Below are 24,134 nucleotides of genomic sequence, written 5' to 3'. Positions count from 1 at the left end.
CGGAAAGAGCTGGAAACAGCTGTCTGTCTCCCAGCCCACGGCAAGGAAATACGCTTCGGGCGGGCTCTCCACGCTGCCATCAGCCCGCGCCCTGCACACAGCTCCATCCATTCATTAGTTCAGTCATTGATGGAGCATTCCGCCATCCTCTCTCGCTGGAGAAGCATGGCCAGGAGGGAGAAGCAGCTGAACGCATGAATGGAAGCCTGCTTTCTGAATGGAGCGTGATGTGCCATTGGCACTTCCAGGGCAAGGAAGTGAAATTCAGGCTCACACAATCTGGAGCTAGGCTCACCGAGGCAGAAATGAGCGGAGGGTATGCGTGAACACAGTAAAGGCAAGACAAGAATTTAAAGAGACAGGCTGACCACTTCCACAAGCCCTAGATTGCGTACACGTAACAGATAGGAAAGAGCTAGGGTGAGTCCTCAGACACAGGCACGCAGGAAGGAAATATTAAGATGGCACACCCAGGTAGGAAACATTAAGATGGCACACCCAGGTAGGAAACATTAAGATGGCACACCCAAGCTGAGGCAACTGAGGCAGTGGCTCAGCAGGGAAGAGTGCTTGCTGCGTAAGGAGGAGGACCTTAGTTCAAATCCCTGGCATTCACATAGAAAACCAGATATAGTTCCCTGCACACCTGTAAACCCTGGTTCTGTGGAAGGACAGACAGGACAGCCAATGGGACTTCCTGGTTACAAGCCCAGCTTCAGGTTCAGAGAGAAGCCATGTCTGAGGGAATAATGTGGTGAAGTTGATAGAGTGGGAAGCCCACATCCTCCTCTGCATATTCTCTCTCTCTCTCTCTCTCTCTCTCTCTCTCTCTCTCTCTCTCTCTCTCTCTCTCTCTTTCACACACACACACAAATTGACAAAGGAAACTAAAATTTTCATGTCTGCAAGTGGAAAATAAGCAGAGACGAAAAGACGTATTTCCAAGTCAAATCTACTGAACAGTCCTTTAAAAGTATTTTTTCTGATGTTGGAAAGATTCCCAGGAGTGCAGAGGCTTCCTGTCAATACCTGAAGACCAGGACACACGGGGGGAAGGAGAGAACCAAGTGCTACAGAGTTGTCCTCTGGTCTCTAGATTTGTGTGATAGCATGTACCCACAAAGAAAGAAATGCAATAAAAACAATAAAAACACAGAGAAAAACCTTGTCTCAAAACACAAAACAACAACAAAAGATATTAAAACAAAACAGAGTCAGGTGGTGGTGGCAGGCAGACAGATCTCTGTGAGTTCGAGGACAGTCTGGTCTACAAGAGCTAGTTTCTTGACAGACTCCAAAGCTACAGAGAAACGCTGTCTCGAAAAACCAAAAACAAGAACAAAAAGGTGCTTTCCCCCTGATGACTGCCCCGTGTCCTGTCATCCTGAGGGAGCAATACTGCCAACTGGAGACGATTCTAACCTATGACAGCAGATGGCATGGTCTATCGTCTGCTCTTTCCCCCACAATGGCTGAATTCATTTTCTGTGGACTTGGAAGTGGCCAGAACACAAACTGAAGTAGCTGTCCAAGGCCCCTGCTTGCTAGACACTAACTGGCTAGTTGATGGGTGGGGAAGACATACCTCCCCAGGACCACAACTTCTGGGAACATTCTGTTTTATAACTGGCCGATCCTCACCACCAATTCGTCTTTCACACGGACACTCTTACTGTTTGGGTGTTGTGTGTCCCCAAAAGACCTAGCATTAAAGGCTCCCGCACTAGAGGTGTGGCTGGAGGTATACCCTAGCAGGAGCATTGGCAACAGTTGAGAGCACGGGACCCTGGTCTCTTCCCCTCTTTAGTGTCCTGGTTCTCCTCTAACTCACACATACCCACTATGATGTGATGCCTTACCACAGGGCCATAGTGACAAGGCTGCAATCTGTCAAAACAAGAGCCCAAACAACCCCCCCATAAGCTAATTCTATCAGGAATTGTGTTTCAGCTAACACAGAATCCTATCTAAATGCATAGAATCTGCATTGCAACCTACTGCTTGCTTTATAGTGTGCCTTCATGCATTGATTTGCTTGGAAGGAAATTTATCCGACATCCATACTACCTGATTCTAACAAAACCAAAACATTTCATTATTATTGGATTGGGCACTCTTTTTTTTTTAAAAGAAAGAAAAGGAAGAAAGAAAAGCTTTGGTTTCTAAGCAATACTAATCTCTAGGCAACACACTAACATACTGAAATGGAGAAGTCAACATTTACTTGGTTAGAACTAATCAGTGGCCTCTGTTAACAGAAGCAATAATAGCTCTAAGCATGGAACATCTCTAGCTCCTTGGAAAATACAAAGTTCCACAGACAAAGAAATAAATATGGGTGTGTTACAAACTGCAGGTCCCTTTGGAACAAAGACTGAGAACTCTTGCTACAGTGAAATATCTGCTTATCCCTTCTCCTACCTATTGGTTCTCTCTTACATTAGTTGATTTCTGAGGGTCTCTTTTGAGACAAAGTCTCACTCTGTAACCAAGACTGTAATGGAACTGAACTATGTACACCAAGCTAATCAAGGCAATCTCCCTCAGTCTCTAGATTGCTGGGATTCCATGAGGGAGCTACCATGCCTGGTCCATGTGTTTCTATTTCTCCAATTATCTTAAATTATGAATGGTTCTGGTGCCACATAAATTTTCTGGACTCCTCAAGATTTTGTTTTTTGAGACAGGGTTTCTCTGTAGCTTTGGAGCCTGTCCTGGAACTAGCTCTTGTAGACCAGGCTGGCCTCGAACTCCAGAAATCTGCCAACCTCTGCCTCCCGAGTGATGGAATTAAAGGCATGTGCCACCACCACCCGGCACTCCTCAAGATTTTGATATCCATTTCATGCCGTATTTTGCGTGTTCACTACTATCTTGACCGTGAAGATCATCTTCAAGTTCTGCGTCCCCTGTTGCCTTGCTTATCACTGCCCTCAGTTGGAGAATTCTTTCTTTGGTTTGTCCTCTAACATCTGCATCTATGGCCTATTTCTTCTCTCCTCTTCCATCTTCTCCCCTTCTCTGTTCTCCTCTTCTGTTGTGTCCTGCTGGTGCCCCTTTCCTTTCTTGTTTTTGAGACAAGGTCTCCCGTGTAGCAAGTTGTCTCAGTTACTTTTGGATTGCTCTGACAAAGTGTCCCAGATCAATTCATAGGAGAGACTTCTCTTGGCACGTGGTTTTAGAAGGCTCAGTTCGCCATAGAGAAGAAGGCATGGCAGAGAGCAGTTCAGATACCGGCAGCAGGAGCACGAGCAGTCTGTTCACACCGTGGTGGGTCCGGATGTGGAGCGGCTATAACAGGGGCTAGGTATAGCCTTCAAAAGCCTACGTCCAGTGACACACTTCTGTCAGCTAGGACCATCATCTAAAGGCTGTCCCCAAATAAAGATGCCACCAACTGGGGAAAACTTTGTACTTAAAGCACAGCAGTAACCCAGGCTGCCTCACTCTCTCAAGTGCAATAGGACCTGCCATGGTAAGAATATACATGGTCCTTTTCCCAAAAGGGGGATATTTACCTAGTCATCCCAAATTACATACCACACCAGATAGTCAGGGTTAACTGTGAAACAGAGATTCAAGTCATTGTCTCTCCAGCTAACCAGTCCCTGTGACTCCAGAGAAGGGACACTGGGAGACCTTCATTCTTTTCACTTCCATAGCTTGCCAGATGGTTCTCTAATTTCCTTCCAAACAAGGCCGCCAGTCCACAAGGTCTGATATAATAAACACATCCTTCCCTGGCCTTGTCCCTGGTTCCCTCATTATGTAATTTAGCAGTTTACAGGACCCGTTGGCTGGGATTCCATGGAAGGTGTGGTAGGGATCTGTCTCCCTGTCGCCACTCTCGGGAGGACGGCCTATGTTCTCCCTGGGTGACTGGTGATGGGAATCTCGGCTGTGCGGTCCCTTATTCTCCTGCACAGGGTTTGTCTAGGCCAATCCTAAGCGTCATGGAGACATAGAAGGGCGTGAGGCTCCCTCTCTCTTTAGAGTCATTTCAGTCTCTTTGGTCTGTTACAATTTTGTCCCCCTCTTTCATCTGAGTCATTAAACTGTGTCACAGTAGACCGGCCCTTAGAGCTTTGTCTCTGTGAAACGGCTGCTGTTTTAAGAACCAGAGAGGTGTGTCCAGGGCTGGGGTTACAGCTCGCCCGATGAGCATGTGCTTTGAATGCACAAAGTGCGGGGGTCTAAATCCGGAGCTGCAGCAATAGAAGGTGATGGTGCACACCTGCAACCCCACCCCTTGGGAGACGGAGGTCGGAGGTCAGACGTTCCAGATCCCTCTCAGCTACATAGCCAGTTCAAGGTCATAGTGGGCTAGATGGAAATAAAGGTGCATCTACTTGCCACATCCTCCGCCAGGGATCCCCAGTGGAGGCTGTTTGGGTGGAGAGGTATGGCCTCGGCACCAGCGTGAATGTACAAACCGAGCACTGTAGGTCACTGTTGGGAACATCACAAACCAAGCCTCCAATTCCTACGGAAAGGGGGACTTCTCCCTTTACAGTGACACAGGGGGACTGATGCTGTGGATCTGTGTGGTGGCTTTTCTTTTTCTTCCTTTTTTAGTTCTAGAATAATCACTACTTAGAATGGCAGCCAGACTCCGGACGTCAGCCAGTTTCCCCCATACCTTCGTTTGGGACCCCATAAACTTCAGAAGGACCTGGCGGTTCTGAAGGGCTGGTTAAATGGTCAACCCTCTGGAAAGATGCTGTCACATTGTTCTTTTTTACTGTGTAATTAAGACCACCCCCCAAACTAAGTTAAAGATATTTTCCACTTTCTGAGCAAGTGACGCCTCCAACATAATTTGTTCGCGGTGACAAAAAAGCTTTAATTTCTTGATAACTGGGTTCAGGTTGACATCTGAATGACCCTACCTGGAATGTCCTCCCATCTGGGTTTTGCCACCAGTAAGGGCAGGATGAGGTTCGGGTGACAGGTTGGTTGGTCAAAACAGACCTAAAGGTCAGACCTTACTACAGTCCTGGGCGACGGGTGTTGCGCAGCAAGATTGGGTCGAAGATTTTCAGGTTCCAGAGGCAGCCTTTCAAAGAAAGGGACCGCATAGCATTCTTGGTTGGGAGAAATTTCGTTTGGGGATATAGGACAGGAAATCTTGAACTTGAGGAAGACATAAAAGAGAGAGGTATTTAAGATCAAAGGATTGGGGGATGAAGAGCTCAATCAGACAGCATCGGAGACAGGAAGGAATTTAGGCAATCGAGAGCATCTGCCAGCCGCCCCGGGTGCAGCGCCATGTTCAGAGTAAAGGGTGGGCAGAGAGCGTGAGAACTCGGGCGAGCACAAGCCCGGGTGGGGTGGCGGAATGGGGGCGGGTGGGAGGGAGTGGCGGCTGCAGGATGTGTTACGCAGGCCTGCAGGAGTGCACCTGGAGCCAGAGGGAACATTTCAGATCCCCAGTGACTGGAGAAATGGAAAGAAAAGCAGGCCTAATTTGGAATGGAAAATAAAGGCGGACTCATCAGGAACATACAGTCTCCCTATGGAGTAAATGCAAAACCTGACCTGGCATTCTGCAGCTCTGTGACCTGCCCTCAACCCGCCCTGCTCCCCAGGATCCAGCAGCAGTACCCATCCACGGTGTTTAAATCCACACGCTCCACACTGAATTGTCCCCTCCCTGCTTCAGTTTCAAAGTCCCTACACCCAGTGTGACAGTATTTGGAGCTGGGAACTAAGGAGGAAGTAGGCATAGATACAATCAGGAAGATGGAGGCCCCGAGATGGGATTAGTTCCGTATAAGGAGAGAACAGAGAGTGTACTTTCCCTCCCGCCCGTGTTAGGATGTGGAGAGAAGGTCACCGCTTGTGAAGAAAGGCCACCCCAGGAAGAGCTGGCTGCTAACTTGATTCTGGGCTTCCCGTCTTCATGGAGGGCACTAAATAAATAAATAAATAAATACCTGTTGTTTTAAGTTGCCCAGTTTATGGTATTTTGTTCTCGTGGCCAAGCTAAGACTCAGCACATGTCTATAGTTAGCTCTGCGATCCCTCAGGTTAAGGGCAATGTCACCATCTCCCAGACATGTTCCAATTATAGCGTTCATATACAACACAGGCCCCCATTGCAATACTGACAGACTATCCTAGGCTACATGAGGAGTATGAAGCCAGGCTGGGACACATGAGAACCCGTCTCCGCAAAAAAAACAAATAAACGGATAACAATAACAATAAAACCCCCAAACTCACCATCATCAATGGAAATATCATAAGGGCTGGGATAGTTCAGCTGGAGTACTTCCCAAACATCCAGGAAGCACCAGGTCTAAATTCACTGGGCATGGTGGTGCATATCTGCAATCCCAGCACTCAGGAGGTGGAGGCAGGAGGATGAGCAAATTAAAAAAGAAAGGAAGAAAGAAAAGAAATGGTGGTCTGGGTGAGACGGCTCAGTGGGTATAAAGCGCGTGCCAGGCCGGCCGGATGACCCTAGTTAGATCCCCAGAACCACAGCGGTAGAAGAGAATCAGTCCGGTGGTGGTGCACGTCTTTAATCCCAGCACATGGGAGGCAGAGGCAGGCGGATCCCTGTGAATTCGAGGTCAGACTGGTCTATAAGAGCTAGTTCCAGGACAGGCTCCAAAGCTACAAAGAAACCCTGTCTCAAAAAACCACAGAGAGAGAGAGAGAGAGACAGAGAGAGACAGAGAGAGAGAGAGACAGAGAGAGAGAGAGACAGAGAGAGAGAGAGAGACAGATAGAGAGAGACAGAGAGGGAGAGAGAGAGAGAGAGAGAGAGAGAGAATCAATTCCTGAAAATTGCTCTTTGACCTCCACATGTATGCCAAGGCATTTGCACCTCCCACACCCAAATCATACCCACACCTTAATAACAGATAAAATATTTTTTTCTTTTTTATTGTTTTTCACCTTTCTTTTTTGAGATAGGGTTTCTGTATATTCTTGGTTGTCCTGGAACTCCGCCTGTAGACTCTGAGATCTGCCTGCCTCTATTTCTGGCGAGTGTTGGGAACAAAGGCATGTGTCACCACTTCCCAGCTCAGATAAAATAATATTTTTTAAAAAAGGAATAGTGACAGTTATGTATTCATCTGACACATTAAATATTACCTGACTGTCCATCTGTGCCATCCTAAGCCAAGAACTGCCTTCCAGCAGTTTCTGTGAGCACTTGACTGGAGTTAAATGCAAGCTAGGTTCCCAGGTTCTACACTTCCCGTTCCTTTCTCTCCCTAAGTCCATAGGGAATTTCAGCGACCCCCCCCCCCATTTCCTTTTCTTTTGAGACAGGGTCTTACTATGTGGACCAAAAGTCTCACACTCATAGAGACCCATCTACCTGTGACTCCGACTTTTGGGATTAAAGGCCTGTCCCACCATACTGGGCTGCAGGTGTCTCAGTGCCTGTAACCTAATTAACATGTAATCATACTGCCCAGACGACGCCCCATACATGTAGGACATAACAATACTGTAAGTTCTTTATATATGCCATTTCTGAAAGTTCAAATCTAACTGCAGCCTGTATGTTTTTACCTTCTAAGGCTGAAGACCTTGCCTTACCTCCTAGCACCCCATGAATAAATCAACTTCTGCCTAAGCCAACTGCACGCTACTCACTCTCATCACCTGCACTGGGGACTGGGTAGAATGTCTGTGAAACCCAAAGCTCCAGTCTGGAGGTCAAGGGCCTTCATTTCATGCTGCCCTGGTTTGTCAGCCTGGTACCCCCAAATCCTCGTTCCTGCTTCCCTCTAGTCTGATCCCCAGCTGGCAGTTCAGCTTGCTGAGTGTGCAGTCCCGTGGGACAGGGCTGAGGCCAGCTGAGTCCTCGGTGACCTCAAAAGGATGCCCAAGACTTGCTGACAATGCTAAGGTTTTGACGAGGATGTCCACATACTTGTCACCAGATTACGACCCCAAAGGGCAGAAATGCTCGGTGGTGTCATCAAGCATGATATTTTGCACACATGGCTGCCCAGTGAATGACTGCTGACCTCAGGCAGAGAGACAGCAACCCAAAGAATTGAGGAAGAAAGAATTTTGCAAAAGACAGGGGGGCAGAATAATGGAAGAGCAAGTAAAATATTGAGTCAGATAGAAAGTCACGTGCGGTAGCACTGGACAACCCAAACGGGCCTCCTCTTTGAATACTGCACCCCCAGTTTTCTTGAAGAGGAAAGTCCCATTAGAGCTGCAGGAGTGCTGGGGGGCAGGGGACAGAGGTTTGGCAGAAGTTGAAGCCACTGAGAACCCCTCAAGAGGAATCGAGGCTTCCCCCATGGGAAGACTTCAAGGCCACACAGGACAGCACTGTCAAGGGTCTGCAGCCGTTTCCAGGACTGCAGGGGAGTTTCTAGATTGGAGTGACAGAGGTGGAATGACCCACCCTGAATGTGGGTGTCACGACTCCATGGGCTGGGGTCCTGCACTGGATAAAAACGAGGAAGAAAGCTGACCACCAGCGTTCATGGCTTTCTGCTCTCTAACCACGGATGCAATTCGACCAAGCTGCCTCGCATTCCTGCCGCCATGCCTTTCCCTTCGCGATGGGCTGTATTCCCTTTCACTGCGAGCCCAAGTAAACCTTTCCCTCCTGAGTCCCCTTCCTTGGTCACAGCAATGAGAAAAGTAACTAAAGCATACACATTCTTTAAATGACACGGGACTATGAACAGGGCAGATCTCTGTTCAAGGTCAGTCAGAGCTACATAGTAAGACCTTGTCTTTAAAAAAAGAAATCTATTATGTTTACATGTCATATGTACACATGGGGTCAAATCAAGGTGATTTAACTCTAAGATTTCAGACAAGGAGCTGTCTTTGTTCAGGTTGAAATCATCAGCTCTCTTTGTTCACATCACTATTGATTTCACCTCAAACGAAAGGGACAATGTTTCAGAGTGGGATGAAGAAAAACATTAGACACCCACTACCTAGATAGGCGCTCCATGACCACAGTGGAGCCCAGCCTGCCTGGCCTGGCTCGGATCTCTGTTCCTGTGCAGAGTCCATTAGAAGGACAGCAGCTTCTGCTACAGTGCTGCACGGAGCAGTGAACATGCGCTGAGTACTGACCATGCATCACACGCTAGGCTAAGATTTCACGAAGTTGTCCAGCACAATCATCACTATACCTTCGGGAAACAATGTTAGAGCTACCCTGCTTTTTTTGTTTTGTTTTTTTGTTTTTGTTTTTCGAGACGGTATCTCTGTGGGATAGTCCTGGCTGTCCTGGAACTCACGCTGTAGACCAGGCTGGCCTCGAACTCAGGGATCTGTCTGCTTCTGCCTCCCAAGTGCTGGGATTAAAGGTGTGCGTCAACACTGCCCGATGCTCCCCCACTTATAAACAAGGAAAGGTAGGCTTACAGAGAGGGCAAGTGGAGGCACTAGAAGCAGGATTCAAACAACTCCAAAGTCCAGCTCTTTTATGTGAGTGCATGTGTGGTTGCATGTATGTGTTTGGATGCACATGTTCATGTGTGTGCATCTAGAGGTCAGAGATTGATGTTAGGTGTCTTCCTTGATTGCTCTCTGCCTTCTATTTTGAGACAAGGTCTCTTGCTGAATCTAAGCTCACCGATTCAATGAGGCTGGACAGTCAATGAGTGTCAGGAATTGGCCTGGCTTCTCACCGCCCCTCCCCTCGCCCAAATCCTGGGGTTAAAGATGTACACTGTCATACCCAGCTTCTAAGTGGGGGCTGGGATCTAAATCAAGTCCTCACACTTTTGGAGCCAGCACTTTACTAAATAAGCCATTTCCTAAGGCCCCTAAGTCCACTTGCTGACATACAGAGCAAAAGGGCTGGGAGATGGTTCAGCAATTGAGCGCTCTTGCAGGACGCAAATTAGCTCCCTAGCATCCATAATGAGTGGCTCACAATGCCTGGGACTCTAACTCCAGTGGGTTCTGGCATTGTTTTGATTAATGATTGATGTGGGAAAGCCCAGGCCACTGTGAGCAGCGCCAACCCTAGGCAGGCAGTACTGTGTTGTATCAGAAAATAGACCGAGAGAGTCAGGAGGAGCAAGCCAGCAAGCAGCCTTCTTCCAAGGCCTCTGCATCAGTTTCTACTTCTAGGGTCCTGACTCACTGTCCTTCATAACGGGCCGTGATCCAGACGTGTACCCAAATAAACCCTTTCTGGCCCCAAGGTGCATGTGGTCAGAGTTTTATCACAGCAACAGGAAGCCAAGTAAGGCAGTTAGTCTGTCTGTCTCTAGGACAGGAAGGAATTCAATTAGCTCATCAAGCCAAGGAGACAGAGCACTCTGGCACTAGTGTGACCATTTGTATATGCATCTCCCCCACATAAAAGCCCCTCCCTCCACCAAAACCATAATGTCTTTAATACCACATTGCGAGATACCCTTATTATACAGTGAACTGCCACCAATAAAGCAGCCGGGCTATGTAAGAATCGCAGGCCAAAGTTAATTTTGTAAAGTAACTATTAAGGCACTCTAATTACATTAATATTCTTGAAAAAAATTAAGAACACTTAACTTATTGCTTTATATATATGTATGTAAATTATATAATAGCATGCATTTAAATATTTCCAATTCTGAATTATTCCTCTTTTTAAAAAATGACTACATTAGTAAGACAAATGTGAAGAAGATTCTAATTAATCCACAGATCACAGGCAGAATATTTAGGAAAATTAAATGAACTTACTGTGTATTCTGATCCCAGTCGTTCAGATGGCAAAGGGAAAAGAAAGAGAGAAAAAAACCGAATGAGACCAGTTTCACAACACGCAAACCACAAGACTAACGGTTACAGACAAGTTATAATTATTAAAACGAGCTAAAGAAACCTTTCAAAAATTAGGTTTCTGTAAATATTGAAAGTCTGTGTTTCACGGTACTCCTGCGGTTGGCCAGATCAGGTCAGTTAGACAAGATTCAATTAGCCCATAGACTTGTGGCTAATTAAAAACCCAAGTGCTGCCATTGTCAAAGCAAAATGAGAGACTAATAATTACAGTAGAACATTTCACTAACCACAAAGGACATCTTTTCAGCTGAAAGCAGGGTTTTTTTTTCCTTTCTTTTTCTTCTTCTTCAAAAACAATTACAAAGAGCTTGCAAAGAGACCGTGCACGGACGAGGGCTGGGAAACAGCCATCAGAATCTGGGGCAAGGGGTATTGGGTCTGATACGTATTCAGAACAGAGATCGTGAGGAAGAAGAAATATTAAAGATTTTCACATTCTCTGAGAGGAGAGAGAGAGAAAAAAAAATTCAAAGCAAAATAGAAACAAGCCAAAGCGAACGGCTTGCTTGTGGACAAACTTTAGGGAGAAATATGGATTAGAAAACCTCTAGATGGCCCCATGGGAACAGTCTGCCTTCACTCAGTGAAATCCCACCTCTGCCCCAGCTCCGTACTTGCTGCACGTGGCTGGCCTGCGCCGAGGACTTACCTGTGATTGTATAGGGGTAATAATTCCAAGCCTTCTCGGTCACATAAAATATTTTGGGAACAACAGCTCTAGCCCAGCTAGGCAGTTTGCTGAAAAAGAAGGGAGGGGAAAAAAGAAGACAGTTAGAATGTCAGGGCCTTCCTCCGACTAGATACAATGGCATAGCATTAGTGAAGCTGTCAGGCCCCCCCTCTTTCTGCTCTCATTCCTTCCCCACCTCTGTGCTATCTTCTGGTGTAGCAAGCTTCCTGGACATATTTGTGTTCTTTTTTTAAAAAAAGATTTATTTATCATGTATATGCACAGTGTTTTGTCTGCGTGTATGCCTGAAAGCCAAAAGAGGGCACCAGATCTCATTATAGTTGGTTGTGAACCACCATGTGGTTGCTGGGAATTGAACTCAGGACCTTTGGAAGAGCAGCCAGTGCTCTTAACCCCTGAGCCATCTCTCCAGGCCCCTAGACATATTTGTGTTCTTTCAAAATATAGGCAGAAGGCAACATGCAGCTGGGCTCAGAGGAAGAAGGTTTCTAGGATGTATGCCTATACTCTCAATTTATAAGCATGAGCATTCTGCATGCATGTATCTTTGTGCACCATGTGTGCAGTGCCTGAGAAGCCCAGAAGAGGGCATCAGTTCACCTGAAACTGGAGTAACTGACAGCTCGGATGTCTTGTGGCACTGGGAATTGAACCTGGGTCCTTTGGAAGAGCAGTCAGTGCTCTGAACCACTGAACCATCTCTTCAGTCCCTGAAGAAAGAACTTTTACAGAAGCCAAAGGTAATGCCACCTTGACCTAGGGCGAGCCCTAACTCTAGTGACTGGAGAGGGACCAGGACTCAAGCCATACAGAGAACATGTGACTATGGCAGCAGCCGTGAGAATGATGAAACGGTATGCCAACAGTGCCAAGGATTGAGAGAGGCACACACCCCATTTCCCGGTAGACTGCCCAAAGGAACCAACACGCCCAGCACCTTGATTTAGGATTTCGGGCCCCATATCTGTGAGATACTAAAATGGTTTTGCTTTAGACCACCTCCTAGTTTATGACAATGTACAGTGTGAACCCTAAGAAAGTAAGTCCAGTGACTGAGCTATTCTTCTGGAGCAAGGTCGAGATCAAGCATTTGCAGAAAATAAATTCTCAAAAAGCAAAGGTCTGATGGTCATTTGCAACCAAACGCTGATTAGGCTTGTTTATTCCTTAAAAGGCAAACCTACAGCATAGTATAGGGACATAGCTTTCCTTATATACCCTTGTAATATATAAAGACTACATAACGTTCTATTTCTTAAAATAAGTTTTCACATGACCTTCTTCAAATCTCTCTCTCTCTCTCTCTCTCTCTCTCTCTCTCTCTCTCTCTCTCTCTCTCTGTGTGTGTGTGTGTGTGTGTGTGTCTGCCTACAGAGGCCAGAAGAGGGCACTGGATCCCATGGGGCTAGAGTTCCTGGTGGTTATGAGCAGCCTGCTATGGATGCTGGGAACCAAACTCTGGTCCTCTGGAAGAGCTCAAGCACTCTTAACTGAAGGGCTCTCTCTCCAGCCCCTATCATGATTTTAGCTCTCTCCAGTACTAACCAGGATAGAGGATAGTTTAGTCTAGAATGCTAAAGTCTAGCCTTTAGTTTTTGATCGGACCCAAGGAGATGAAGAATATTAGCAAAGGGAATCAAGAAGCAGTTTGAGAGGCTGGGAGAGAGGTCAGCAAGTAACATGCTAGATATAAAAGCATGGGGACCTGAGTGTGACACCCAGCACTAATGTGAAAACACCAAGAATGTGTGCTTGAAATCCCAGCTCTGGTGAGACAGAGAGAGCCTTGGTGCTGGCTGGCCTGCCACTCTAGCCTGGCTGGCGAGCCAGGAATGACATTTGAGGTTGGCTCCTACATGCATGAGCACACACACACACACACAAAACTGGTATGACTAAGAAATGAAAAAAAGATCAAGCTAACAATGCCCTACGTTTAATCCTTGTTGTCAACCTAACTGTATTCAGAGTCACATGTGTGTGTGTGCTTGTGTAGTGTGTGTGTGTGTGTGTGTTTCTAGAGAAGCTTAATTGAGGATGGGGGATCAACCTTAATGTGCGTGGCAGCATCCCACAGCCTGGGTCCTAGACTGAAAAGAGAACACCAAGCACAACAGCAGCGTTCATCTCTCTGCTACCCGACAGTGGACATCATGAGACCACACGCTGCCCACTCCTGCTGCCCTGCCTTCTCCCTGTGACGTATTATATCTGCAAAACCGCGAGCCAGATCAACTCCTTTCTTCCTTAAACCACTTGTCCAGGGTTTTATTCTAAGCCAAGAAGAAAAGTGACTAACGCAAGCCCTCAATCTGAACCCCTTTCTCTGACGTGGAACAGAAAATGTCAACCAGAGCATCTGAACTACTGCATACCTAGAATGTCTTTGCAAGGTGTTTTATGTTTGAGAATATCCAGGCCTGCCACTATTGAAAAAGACAAATGCATATTTTCAAGAGCTTGCTGGACCTTACTCAAAGTTTTGGGCTATGCATCAGGGTCTAAACACATGAAGGTTTAAAAAAAAAAACAAAAACAAACAACCAAAACCCTAAGCTCCCCCAAAGCTGGGTGAGCGACGACAGCCCGGCAAGCTGTACGGAGGGAGCAGGAGACGCCTTGAGCGTCACTTGTCATTCCGGGGCGGCATTTTACCCTCCTAAAAGCTGTCCCTGCAGAAGCTGCTCATTTACCTTGCATTCACATTTCTCAAAGGACGGCTGCTCCCTGACAGGGGCTTTTTTTTTTTTTAATAGTTTTTGCTGATGACTGAGTCCAACAGATGCTGACGGCAGAGTGCTACTGAGGTTGATGTGGTGTAGGGAAATCCCACTGGCTTGCTTGCTGTCAATCACAAGAGCCAGATTTCCTCTGGCTCCTGCCTGTGCCCAGGGCGTAGTGCCAATGGACAGTAGAGGGACATGCAGAGTCTAGTTCCAGGCAAGCAGATTTTGGTGTCTTGATTTTTTTTTTAAAGAAAGATTCTCATATATTCCAGGCTGGTCTTGAACTCACTATCTAGTCCAAGATGACCTTGAAGTTCTGATTTTTCTTACCTCTACCTGGAGTGGTAGGGTTTATGTGTGGCTAGGGATCGAACCCAGGGCTTTGTGCATGTTAGACAGGCATCCGACCAACTGAGCTCCTTCCCCAGTGCCCTCCTCATGCTTATAATAAATAGGTTTGGAGCAAAGAACTCTTCAGCTTGGGCAAAGTATGTATGTGTCTCCCTACAGTCCCACAGCCCCCTCTCCACTGTAAGGAATGCATCCATGTTCCTTCATGTCTCACCTTATTTCTGGGTGCTCCTCCCATGTAGCACCCTGGGGCAGCCCACATAACTCATCCCTTGTAGCATATTAGAACCCTCTTAGCAGAACTTCCATCCTAAGTAGCCATCATCTTCGGGTAGGAAGAGAAAACCATCGACAAGTTTCCATCCTCATTGAAACTGCCTAATTCCAGGACTCCAGAGTTTAGAATTTTATTTTATTATTATTATTGTTTTTGATAGGGTTTCTCTGGTAACAGCCCTGGCTGTCCTGGTACTCACTTGTAGAACAGGCTGGCCTTGAACTCACAGAGACTCACCTGTCTCTTGTCTCTCAAGTGCTGGGATTAAAGGCATGCACACACACACTCTCCCCCATCTTAGAACTTTAATTTTAGATGTTCACCCAAAAATTCATACAAGTCAGGGAGCAACATAACAATGACTTTATTTGTCTGTTTATGGTGCTGCACTAAAAACAAACAATCATTTAGCCAAGGCCGGGGTTACAACTTCATGTCACTATCCTTTAGTTTAGGAAGAAGCGAGATCCTGGTGTAAGTCTTCCACCAGGTTAAAGCCGGGGAGGGGGCATCCACTACAAGCTCTGAGATGGTTTGCCACAGTCTGGAGGTGGTTAGTTTAACTGACGGAATCTAGACTTAACCTGGAAACCAGTGTCTGGGCATACCTTGGTCACATTAGTCGAGGTGGGAAGACATGCCCACCGTGGGCGGCACCATCCCTTATGTGGCATTAGCTTGCATTCATCGGTTTTTGCTCCCCATTTGTGGATAGGATGTGGCCAGATGCATTGAGTCCCCACTCCTTGACTCACCCATCACGATGAACTGTATTTTGGACTGTGAGCCAGAGTAAACTCTCAAATTGCTTCTGTCAGGGTATTTTACCACAGGGACATGGGGGGGGGGAATTAGACAGACAGCAAGTGTCCTCCAAAGGCCTAAAGGCGTGGTCCTGCTTGTGGTGCTATTGGAAAACGGTGGGATCTTTTGGTAAAGGGGTTTGGGGAGAGGAAATTAGGTCATTAGGGGCAAGCCATTTGGGGAGGATGAATGTGGAACCCCAGCCCTCTCTTCCTCTTTTCTTCCCTGGACACGAAGTGAGTTTCTTCTGACATATGAAGTCCCTACCTTGTTGACATCTGGCGCCTCCTCGGAAGCTTGGCCCACCCCGCCATGTTCCTGAACCTCTAACACTGTGGGCCACCATGATCCTTTTCTAAGTTCATTACTTCGGGTATTTGATTATGGTGATGAAGAGCCGATTATCACGACACTATTTAAGTCCTGTTAAGCCCACTAACAGACCAGACCCTCTGTCAGCCCCTAGCTTGCCCAGAACACATCATGATTTGAATCATTTTAGACTGAGAAACTGAAATTTATTTGTCCCTGCAGCAATGATTTAGCAGGATCTGAAAAGGGAAATGGAATTAAATCAGTCCCTGACACTGTCACTGAAATGATGGACATTGTCACACAGCCCACAATTCTAAGAGAAAGCCTGTCACTCAAAGTTACTCCCAGATCTGAAATAAGGAGCTCATTTCTAGAAAGGCAGAGTGTCTGAATCAAGTCCTTGGTCCACACATGAGCCAGCACAGAACCTCCTAAGGGCCTATCTGAACAGCCTCAGGTGAAGAGTGCTTACTGTCCGTCCATGAGAAACTTCTGGCAATTTCCAATGCAGATTATCTAAAAGCCACCCTGCCATACAATTTCCCATTAAAGTGAACACTCACTCGAGACTTTTTCAGGCCCGATGAACAATGAACACCATTGGGCCATATGTAGTCCAAATGGAATCTCATTTTATTTTTTCAACCAGGGTCAAAAATTGAACAATCTTAACTGGAATTCTGGGACTTGGGGATTCACACACGGGGAAAGCTCCGAGGAGAAATTTCTCAGGCTCACACCTGTCCCCTGTCACTTTCCACACCATGGTTAGGCAGAAACCGTGAGAGGGGATCGTTTTAAACGGGACCCTGACCTTCTGCTTCCCCTTTGTGCTGACACTTAGCTGCTGACAATTAGCAGCTGATAACAGGCAGCTTCTGTCTACCTGGACAGCCAGGCTCCTCTCTGATTCCTCTCTAGCCTGACCTATTCCTGTAGGCAGGCTTTTCTGTCCCACCAGTCAGTTCCCAAATAACCACACCGAGATTTATTATTAATCATAAATGCTTGACTGATAGCTTGGGCTTCTTTTTAGCTGACTCTTGTAACCCAAATGAACGCATTGTGATTCATCTCTGTGCTGCCCCGAGACTCGTTCACCTCGTCTACGCACTTCCCATCCCGCTTGCTCCGCAGCTCAGGGTTTCTCTCCTGACCCCGCCCCCTTCTCCCCAGCATTCTGTCTGGCCACAAAATTCTGTTTAGCCATTACATCTTCATCTTCAGAGCAACACATCTTCAAAGCATACAGAAGGACTATTCCATGGCATACTCCCTTTCTCTCTTCTTCCCTGCCAAGTACACCAGACTAGCCGGCCCCAAAGCGCCTGGGGATTCTGTCCCCACCTCCCACCTTGCCCTTAGGTTGCAGACAAGCCTGCTTCTGTATCTGGTTTTGACATGTGTTCAGGGTATCTGAACGCAGGTCCTCACGCCTGCAGCAGAGCTTGACCCCTCGAGCCATCTCCCCGGCCTTCATTTGTGCATCTACTATGCTGGTTATCTGACAACACAGACAGGCAGAGTTTGCAGACCAGAGCTCTGTCCCTCGTAGGAGGCAGGGCTGCCTTGACTTCACAAGCAGAAACTGGGCATGATCTCACTGACCTGAACTTGAACGCAGACACCACCCTCACCTCAGTGAATTTTTGCACTGAATGCAGGAAAGGGGCAAGGCCTGGGGCAGGCTTTTGGAAGCGGAATGCAGGAAAGGGGCAAGGCCTGGGCAGGCTTTTGGAAGCCTCCGTTAGAACAGCATGAGGCTGTGTCACCAGCAGGCTGGTGGATCTCACGAGCCAACTGCACACATCAGCAGCATCTTCAAGGGTTAGACAAATCCAAGGTGGAAAGTCTCCTGGCCCCATGCCTGCTAGGACATTATGGGAGAAGTTGGCAGGGATGAAGGTGATGGAGGGTAGACAATAGCAGTACTTCTAGCGTGTTCTAAAGTATTGAGATGGGGACAGAACTAGCAGGTGCTAAAAGGCAGAAAAGGAGGAAGTCTCTCACATACAATAGCATTTCCCATAGCTTTCTTTCTCTCGCTTTCCATGTATGTAAATACACATATGTAAACACACATATGTATGCTGCATCTAGGTATACACTCCCTATATTGATTATGCAATATAATTATTTATACATAATATATAAAGCATAGAATCTAAAATAATATTCTGATCTATTATATGTGCAGTGCACTGCCACTCCCTGGAATGCGAGTCCCACCAGGGCAGGAACCTTCCTTTCGTTCATTGGTTGCATCTCTAGCATCTAGAATGGTAGTGATTACCATGTGCATGCGTACATGCATGTGTATATAGACATGTGTATGTGTGCGTGTGAATATGTGTACATGTGGGTTTGCAGTGCTGGAGCTGAACCTAGGATCTTGGCATGATATGTGAGAAGTTTTAACAATGAGCTACATCTCCAAGTCCCAAGATACTAATTTACTTATTTGTGAACATGGTATATGTGCTCATGTGTGTACAAGTGTGTACACACATATGTGGGAGCCAGAGGAGGGTGTTGAGTATCCTGTTCTATCATTCTCCACTTTATTCCTTGAGACAGTGTCTCCCACTGAACCTGCAGCTTGGCTTCAGCCAGTAACTTCCAGCAATCCTCCTGTTTCAGTTGTCAATACTTTTAGAGCTATAGGAACACACAGTCATATCTGGCTTTTAAAAGGGATGCTGGAACCTAAATTCAGGCCCTATAACAAACCCTGTTACCCATGAGCCATCTCTTCAGTCCCCAAAATATTTTTTAATGAATGAGATCTTCTCTGTGTACCTAGAAGTCAATAATGACTATGAAGATTCTCTGAAAATCCACAGGGATGGGCAATTGGGTCTTGACCTATGAGCTGGACACTTTCTCTAACACCTGATGTTGGGACAGTGGGTTCTCACAAAGCCGCATGAGCCTTGGGCACAGAGTTGACACCAAAGATGACCTGAGAAGTGGCCATAGTTGGCTCAGCACAGAAATGGGAAATGGGGAAGAGAGACCTAAGCCATGGCAGAAGTTACTGCTAAGAAAAGGGACCAGATGGCGACACTGCACTCTGGATTCAGGACTTCTAGAGGCTTTGCTCTCTCCTACAAAAGTCACCAGAGGCTGGCGGAGATTGTGGCGGAAGGTGAGGGCCACATGGCAGAAAGAACAAGGCTTTCTTCATGCACATCTCGTCAAGCAGGCAATGGGATCCCCACTGGAAGCTGGTGATCCTCCTGACTGACAGATGCCAGAATGGCCTAATTAATCCCACAGCCATGATGGTGGAGAGCATATGTCATGACTGAAAAACAGGCCTAAAAATAGAGTCCTTCTTTCCTGGGGTGCCAATCCACTCTTCAGCTCCCTTCTCTCCACTCCTGGGCTGCTGTAGGGAGACATGCTGAAGAAAGTCAAAGGAAAAGCTGGGTCAAGGGACAGGCTAGGGATGCACCTTGCTGCTGTGACGAAATACCTGCTAAGAAGTGAATTTGGCCAGTGATGGTGGCCCACAGCTTTAATCCCAGCACGCGGGAGGCAGAGGCAGGCGGATTTCTGTGAGTCTGAAGCCAGCCTGGTCTACAGAGTGAGTTCCAGTACAGCCACACAGAGAAACCTTGTCTTGAAACAGCAAAGGTGGACAATTGGTTGTGTGGAGAAAGTGGCCTCCTTATGGGCCATAAAGTGGCTCAGCTATGTTGGGCAGCAGCCACTTTGGAAATTTCTCTTCCGACATGCTGGTTGTCAGGGTTAGATCTAGGGACATAATGCAAGCGTGTGCTGGGGAATTTTAGTGAGTGTAAAAAATAACAAGTCTCACTGTGACATTTTCGTATTCACATGTATTGCTGGCCCTTGCTCATGCTCAACTACTATCACCCGCTCTCCAAGCCTCCCACCTGATTGTTTTTCTGCTTCTTCTATACACCCAAACAGTCTTTACCCCCCACTCCCCACACACGTGCACACACACACACACACGCACACACACACACACACACACACACGCGCACACGCACACACACACGCACACACCCCTAAACCGAGATCCGCAGGAGTTTCACATGTTGCTGTCTTCCCCTGCTATTTTCCCCACCCTCATTCAGGCTTCTTCCTACCCCTCAACGGCTCCTCCTATTTTATGTCATTATCAAACGATTCTGTGCCGAGCCAGCCAGCTAACCTACAGTCTGCACCTGACAATGTTTGGGATGTGGAGCATGGGACAGAATGATGGAAAACCGTTGGAGGCCACCCATAGCAACGGTGGTAGTGGTAGTGATGGCTTGAGGCAGCAGGGGTGGGGTAGGCAGCAGGGGTGGGGTAGACCTTGGGTTCTGCTTAAAGGCCACTGTCACCATGGGTTCTTGGTCCATTCTGGAGCTGCCTTGAATTCTGCCCTTTCATACGGCTCTAGAAAATCCTGTGGTCCCTGACATCCTTCCATCGAGTGTCCTTTCTGCTTACAACAGACTTGCTTCTTTTGCTGGCAGCTATGAACCGTCACTGAGAGCCTCGAATCGCCTTTCTGCCTAGTCTTCCACTTCTCCCCACAGATACCTTACACACAAGCCAACGTGCACGACTCCCTGAGAGATGAATGTCTGATATTTGCTTGGTAATAACAATTATGGCCTAATCTATCTCCTCTTTGAGCAATTTTCTTCTTTTCTACATTAGTAGAAGAGCAGGCCTTGATTACACAGGTTATGAATATATCCAGAAATGCTCATGGCTTCACTGGGCAAGAAATGGGCTTCCAAACCCATATAGACTGTTGCCTGGGAGCCTGTCGTTAATGTATGTTCATAGGACACTCCACGTAATGAGGACCCGGACACCAGTGCCAACCTACCCTTCAAGATCAACTCTCTCAAAAAACGTGCAAGAGATCAACCAGACTCACAAATGCAGGGTCAGTCAGCCTGGGATCCTCCCCGGAGCACGAGACAAGAAACAGGCCTTAACCCCCAAGGGGATTCCTCCCAAAGCTGCACGCTTACTTGCATGTGTAAGATTCCAAAACATGGGTGCATGACTTACAAAAGAGTATGACATTCCATGTGACATGACAATCCTGTGACTTCTGCATGCAGGCCATAGGTCAACCTGGACTAGATCTAGGCTGCTGGTGACTACAAAGCAATGGGTTTGATTTTCTTTTGTGATTATGGGAATCCATCTTACTAATTATTCATGCTTCTGTCATACGTGAATTTCTTTTGAGACAGGGTCCTACTAAATAGCCCAGGCTGGACTTGAACTTTCAATTCTCCTGTGCCGGCCTCTACGGTGTTGAGATTACAAGAGTGTACCACTATGCAAAGCTGTTCACATATCAACTTTTCCTTTCTCTTTTGTGACACCATAATCTCCCTGTTGCTGAAATATGGGCCTAAAAATTAATTAATTAAAATAAATAAGAATGAAAAGTTACTGGCTTATTACTTTCACGTGAGAGAAATGTCTTTTAGGTTATAAAAGGACAGACCTAGCTCCAACTCATACAAAGGAAGTTAAAACTCTGCTCACCTCTGGCAAGGAAACCGATTAGGCACTGCCTCTTTGGTTACTCACAAGTGCAGGGGCAAAGTCAAGGTCATGTCAAAGACACATTTTGAGTGTAAAAAAGGGAATGTACGGGGAGCTGGAGAGATGGCTCAGAAGTTAAGAGCATTAACTGCTCTTCCAGAGAAAGAGTTCACGTGCCAGCACCCACATGGCAGCTCATAGCTGTCTGGAACTCCAGTTCTTGGGGACCTGGCACCCCCACCAAAACATACATACAGGCAAAACAACAATGCACACCAAATAAAAATAATTTATTTATATAAATAAAACGAACTACTGAAGTCTACCCTAGGCTGTCCAAGTGAATTCACCATGTGATGGTTGGCCCACCTGTAGACATAACCGACTCATAGACAATGGACTGCATGATCACATGGTTAGCATGCCTGGAAATTTCTCCCATCAACCGAGCATAAGTCTTTTTCTTGCCATCCCCAGTCACCGGCATTGGTCACGTTGGGTTTCCAGCATACATGAAGAGCTAATTCTTGCCCATCTAAGCACCAAGACACACCCCTAGTCTAGCCTGTCCCTCATTTCATTCAACCTTCACTTCGTTGAGGTTTCTAGTTCTTTCAACAGCCTTTGCAACACACACTGGTGTCTATCTCCATTTTAAACACACCATTGAGGGACAGACCAAAGCAGCTGAGGTATATTCTGGCTGGTGGAAAATTAAGCAAGGAAGGCAGATACACATTGTAGACAGCTGTACTTTACTTTTATGGATGATGCCCAATGGCAATGTCCACAACTCTGTATTATGGACAGCATAAATGTGCAGACACAATCATTTTTTTATGTGTACATACACAGGCATGCTTGCTTCATACTGAATTATCAGCCCAAATCACTGTTTTATTTTCAGATATTAACATTCAAAAGCTACCATTCTTCCTCCCATTTTTTCTGCTTATTTACTGTGTGAGTGTGTCCACGCGTGTGTGGGGGGAGCACTGTGTTGCGAATGGGAAGGTCAGCATTTGGGAGTCGGTTCGCACGTGCCACCTTACAAAAGCGTTGGGAGTTGGTTATTGGGTCCCAGTTCTCACATTCCATCGTACAAAGGCATTGGGAGTTAGTTTTCACGTTGCACTGTACAAAGGCATTGGGAGTAGGTTCGCATATTCCACCCTTCGAAGGCAGGGCCTCTCTCATTTCTGTGCTGCATTACAAACTCCAGGCCAGCCATCCCATGAGCTCCTGCATGCTTCCCCTTTCTTTGCCTCCATCTCACTGTCGATGTGCTAGGACTGTAGATCACAGCTCTGCGCCTAGGCCTTTCTTTCCCTTTCGGTATTAAGCACCACACACTGACAGAGTGTGCCACTGGAGCGCGTGCTCTCTCTCTCTCTCTCTCTCTCTCTCTCTCTCTCTCTCTCTCTTTCTTTTTCTTAAAGCTGGTTACTGGGATCGAACTTGGCTCATCAGGCTTGCATTCCTGATGCCTTTACTAACTGAGTTACCTTCCTGGCCCCTCATCACGTTCCATATAGAAGGCATTTGGGCATCCAAAGATAAAACTGTTACATGTCCCTGTTTAATCTCGGAAGACGATGCTTTATTACAAATCACAAGCTTTTCTGATTGAAGCTTCTCACTGAGAATTTTAGACTCATAAACCTTCCTAGCTGTGGATTTCTCAAAATAATGATAAGGCTACCATCTTGATATTTAGCCAGACATTTTCTTCTCTGCTGTTCTTTTCCTACAGCTTGTCTTTATGAAAGCTTTTCACTTTATGAAATTTGCCAAAGTAAATCTGTTTCATTAAGCTAAACCACAGTGGAACTCTTCCATCATGCGACTATAATGCAAGGTATTCCCACTGAAGACATTGTTGTAGGTTTTTTTCCATTGCAGTCAGTGACAGAATGGATCGCATGGTGCTCGTCTCTTGGGCTCAACAAAGTAATTCTGTGAGGTTCCACCCCGAGGTAGAACTGGTAAACGGGAGGTATACGTATTTTCAACTTTCCCCATTACTGCCAATGGTTCTGCAAAGAGGTGATTTCGGCTTGCGGCTCCCTCCAGCACTGGAAGAGAGTTGTTTTCTCACATCCTTGATAATCCCTAGGCTCATCACATTTAATTTTTGTCACTCTGATGAGTGTGGGAAGAGATGTTCTTGTTTTAATCTGTTTTGCCTCCTGATGAGGTGAGCTTTTCCATGTTTGTACTGTTACCACTTCCTCCTATCTGAGTCGCATTTCCAACCCCTTTCTCAAGGTTCGAATGAATTGTTTGGTCATTTTAGTTGTTAATTAAGTGATTTATTTATTTTAATTTCATGTGCATTGGAGTTTTGCCTATGAGAGTGTTGGATGGATCCCTTGGAACTGGAACTACAGACAGTTGTGACTGCCATGTGGGTCCTGGGAATTGAACCCGGGTCCTCTGGAAGAGTAGTCAGTGCTCTTAACCACTGAACCATCTCTCCATGCCCTAGTTGTTTATTTAAAAAGAAACAAAACAATTTTTATGGGCTGGGGAGATGGTTCCGAGGTCAGAAACACACAGTAGTCTTGCAGAGAACCCAAGTCTAGTTCCCAGCACCCACACTAAGCAATTCACAACCACCTTTAACTCCAGCCCCAATCTGAATTTGATG

At 46.5% G+C, this 24,134-nt stretch overlaps 1 protein-coding gene across 1 annotated transcript in view; it reads right to left on the bottom strand.

Annotated features, from left to right (window-relative positions):
* Positions 1–24,134, bottom strand: part of Pitpnc1 (phosphatidylinositol transfer protein cytoplasmic 1) — a 270,776-nt gene that overhangs the window by 104,433 nt on the left and 142,209 nt on the right. Inside the window, exons 3-4 of the mRNA XM_085695972.2 lie at positions 11,435–11,523; positions 10,684–10,691 (exon numbers count right to left, since the gene is read on the bottom strand). Of these exons, the coding sequence (XP_085552098.1) occupies positions 10,684–10,691; positions 11,435–11,523 (97 nt within the window). The remainder of the gene's footprint in view (positions 1–10,683; positions 10,692–11,434; positions 11,524–24,134) is intronic.

This window comes from Myodes glareolus, chromosome 9 (genome assembly GCF_982192425.1).
Source record: "Myodes glareolus chromosome 9, mMyoGla1.1, whole genome shotgun sequence".
In the NCBI taxonomy this organism is placed as follows: Eukaryota; Metazoa; Chordata; class Mammalia; order Rodentia; family Cricetidae; genus Myodes; species Myodes glareolus.
This window is presented reverse-complemented; position numbering and strand designations above follow the sequence as displayed.